This window comes from Phodopus roborovskii, unplaced genomic scaffold (assembly GCF_943737965.1).
Source record: "Phodopus roborovskii unplaced genomic scaffold, PHOROB, whole genome shotgun sequence".
Classification (NCBI taxonomy): Eukaryota; Metazoa; Chordata; class Mammalia; order Rodentia; family Cricetidae; genus Phodopus; species Phodopus roborovskii.
In genome coordinates this window covers 43,521,245-43,525,165 of record NW_026126433.1, presented here as the reverse complement: position 1 = coordinate 43,525,165, position 3,921 = coordinate 43,521,245, and the positions used below count along the sequence as shown (strand labels likewise).

The 3,921-nt window shown below is 40.0% G+C and overlaps 1 protein-coding gene across 1 annotated transcript; it reads right to left on the bottom strand.

Moving 5' to 3' along the window:
• Nucleotides 1-371: 371 nt before the first annotated feature.
• On the bottom strand, nt 372-1,298 carry LOC127223620 (olfactory receptor 16). The gene has a single exon (XM_051186325.1). The coding sequence runs from the start codon at nt 1,296-1,298 to the stop codon at nt 372-374; it is 927 nt and encodes a 308-aa protein (XP_051042282.1).
• Nucleotides 1,299-3,921: the final 2,623 nt, after the last annotated feature.

The window sequence follows — 3,921 nt, the reverse complement described above, 5'->3', positions numbered from 1 at the left end:
TGAAAGTTGTCCCTACAACTTATTATCCATTGGTCCAGTTCTACTATGTTACACTTGTCTCTTCTCTACATCCAGGCTAGATAGATGACTTGACTCTCTGAGAGTGTAAGCAAAAAGAGGTTTTCAAACCAAAACCATTTAGTACTTAAATAAGTAAATTTAATATAAAATGATTCTTCCTGGACCTGAGATCCAAACATTGGAGCCAAAGTTTTGTTTTCTGACATCAATGAGACATTAAAAATAAAGGCATTTCTACTCTCTACATTATTACCTTTAGACACTGTATTTTATCAGCATGTAGATCATGGCTTATTGGTGACTAGACACACTGGACTAAAGATTTCCTGACAAAAAATATTTCAAATCTGTTAAGTGCTTCTGCCCACAGCTCTGCATAGAGCATCCTTGACCTCTTTGTTCCTGAGACTGTAGACAACAGGGTTCAGCAAGGGAGTGATTATGGTGTATGTCACTGAGAGAAGAAGATCTTTTTCTACTGAACTGTCTAACTTGGGTTTGAGGTAGGCAATAGAGGCACAGCCATAGTGGATGATGACCACAGTGAGGTGAGAGGCACAGGTGGCAAAGGCTTTCTTCTGGCCTTCAGCTGAAGCGATCTTAAGGATGGAAGAGATGATGAGGACATAGGAGATGAATATCAGCCCTATGGGCACAAGAATCACAAATGAACTTACACCATAATTGATTATCTCATTCAGAGTGGTATCAACACAAGAAAGTTTCATTACAGGATAGATGTCACAGAAAAAGTGTTCCACCACTCTACCACAGAAGGGCAAGTTGAACATGGCTGGCACATGGAGAACTGCCATAACCAGACCAGTACCCAAAGAGCCACAAACCAACCAGGCACACATGCCTTTGCTCATGATGACCATATATCTCAGGGGATCACAAATGGCCACATAACGGTCATAGCCCATTGCTGTGAGCAGAAAGCAGTTGTTGGTGGCCAAGGTGACAAAAAAGAACATTTGGGTTGCACAACCTGCCAATGATATGGGAAGATTGTGAAAAATAAGGCTGGAGAGCATTCTCGGGACAATGACCAGTGTATACACAGTCTCAGAACTTGCTAACATGCTCAGGAAGAAGTACATGGGAGTGTGCAGGTGATGGTCCATGTGCGTGATTGTCACAATGATGATGTTGCCAGCCAGAGTAAAAATGTAGATGGTTAAGAAAACCACAAAGAGGGTTATTTGATGCTGTCCAAAGCTAGAGAATCCCAAAAAGATGAATTCTGTTACTTCGGTGAAGTTCTTTCTCTGCATTCTGCTCTATCAGTGTCTGAAGCGATAAGAAGGGCCATGAAGGGGAAACTTTCATCAGCAATTGAAATTTAAAGTAAGCAGACCAGGTTGCAAAAACACATAGAGACAGCTGATCTGAACAAGGAGGAGCTAACGCCCCCCCCCCAGACTGATACCTGGGAATCCAGCATGGGACTGACTCAGGCCCCCTTGAATATGGGTCTCAGCCAGAAGGACTAAGCAGTCTAAGGAACCTCAGACAGTGGAACCAGGATGTAGTCCTGGTGTACAAAAGGACCTTGCAGACACATCCCCCATGGAGAGATACTTCCTTAACCTAGAGACAGGAGAGAAGTCCTAGTCCCTACTTCAAATGACTTGACAGATCTACATGACTCCACCTGAATGGCATTGCCCTACATGTGGAATTGGGGTGGGGGGATGGGAGGGGAGGGTGGTCAGGGTGCATGTGAGGGGTCAGAGAAGGTAAGAGGGAGGGAGAGGGAACTGGGATCGACATGTAAAATAAAAAATAAATAAATAAAGTAAGCAGTACAGAAAGCTGACCCAAGAGAATGAACCTACTTCCCTTCTTTGTGACAATCAAGTTCATATCTACAGTATTTGTCCATGAAATAAGAAACATTTACATACCTCTTTGGAATTAATGTGTGTAAACATGAGCAAACTTTCCTGTGCAAGAACACTTCCTAGCACATGCTCACCTTGCACATATAATGATGTTAGGAAGTGAAAGGGCAAGACAGAGACAGTCATGCTCTGTACCTTACCTAAACACTCTTTCCAAGAATTAACAAAATAAAGGACATGTCAAGAAAATCATAAAGATGGATGCTTATTAAAAAATAAGTGGTATGAGTGTTTGAGAAAGATAGATTTTTTTAAAGCAATTGTTCCTAGGTTTAGTGACAAAAGCCACCAAGAACCTTTAGACATGGTGTTACAGGTGAATTTTGAATGTGAAGGCTTGATTTCAACAGGAAAATATATGTCAGATATATCATACTCTCAAAGAACATCTACAAAATGGCTTCTATCTATTCAGTCCACTAAAAATGACCTCTCAAAGCTCAACCAAAAAAAATTATTTGCTGATTGCAATAGTCTTTGGGAGTAAAGTCAAGAAAAGGCCTATGACTGAGAAAGCAATTAGTTTCCACTGTAATAAAAAAAAAGAACACTTAAAGTAATGTGAGGTATAGAAAAAAGAAAATAGACTCCACAGTTTGATAGGGGATGAGTGGGCTAGGCATTTGGAGCCCACCTGGTGCCTATTTGGAAAATCACCATACAGACAATTTGATATTATTTGAGATTCAGTGAATGCTAGTCTCTTATCAAAAGCAGAACATATGGGATGGAGATTTCATTGCTTTTCATACATGAGGGCTTGGATTTAATCTCCAAAACTGTATGGAGCATGCATGATGGCATACATGGAGGTAGAGGCAGAAGGATACAAAGGTTAAGGTCATACTCAGCTATATGGTGAGCTTAGGGCCAACAGCCTAGAATGAGAGAAGCAAAGGCAGAGAGGCAGAAACAGACAGATGACAGACAGACAGACAGATAGACAGACAGACAGAGGGAGAGGAAGATATAACCTGTAAGGAGAGCATACACAGTATCTATTTCATTATTCCTGTTCCATTTCCAGAGTTCCTAAACACAATTCCTTTCTCACATTCTATAATTCTTTGCCTGTTGGTATCATGTGTTCTATGCTTATGAAACCATTCGCTCAGATGCTACTGGAGAAGGCTCCATTGCTAAAGATGTCACACTTTTTTTTCTTCCTTTCCCTATCCTTTGACTTGACACATATGACCCTACCTCATGGAAACACTCTCTAGCCTTGGTTTCCATGACACCACACTGTTTCAGTCATCCCAGTGCTTCTTTAGTTACTGTCCATGAATCTGTTCATTCTGTCTGTGCCACGACTACATTTCTGTTTTCTGGCTCATCCTATGCCCTTGTTTTTTCTATGTATTCTTTCAAATTCAGTTTTCTCTATTGTTTCTGTGTTGATTGCTTTCAAATATCCATTTCTATCAACAATATTTTCCCAATTATTCAATTTACTTCTCTCTTGATTTTGTATGTCATGAAATAATAACAATCTTTATATAAATTTTAAGTTAATTATATGTCATCCATTCTCCACTTTTGTATCATCTTCAGTGACCTCATGACATCATTCTAGTCAGTAAATGCTGGCATCCCAAAATTGCACCTACTGTACGTAAAATGCAGTAGACTTTTCTTAAGGTATTACCTCATTCTGTCCAAGTTTCTAGATCCATAGTGACCTGTCTAATGTTAAGATGTTCAACTTCCTGTCATAACTCAGGGCTATAATCTCAGCACTGAGTAGCAGAGGCTGAAGGCTTACATATTCACAGCCAGCCTCATCCACTCTGAAAGAACCCATCTTAAGACAACAACAAATAGCTATGATTAAGGTATCTACTCCTCTAACTAAGGAAACAAAACATTCTCTCAGTCTAAGAATCATATGTCTACAGAATGACAAATAATTTGTAAAAACAGCTATAAACTTTAGACGTCACCCTACTTCAGTTGCTAAACCAATTCACGTGATATGACCAGGACACAAGTA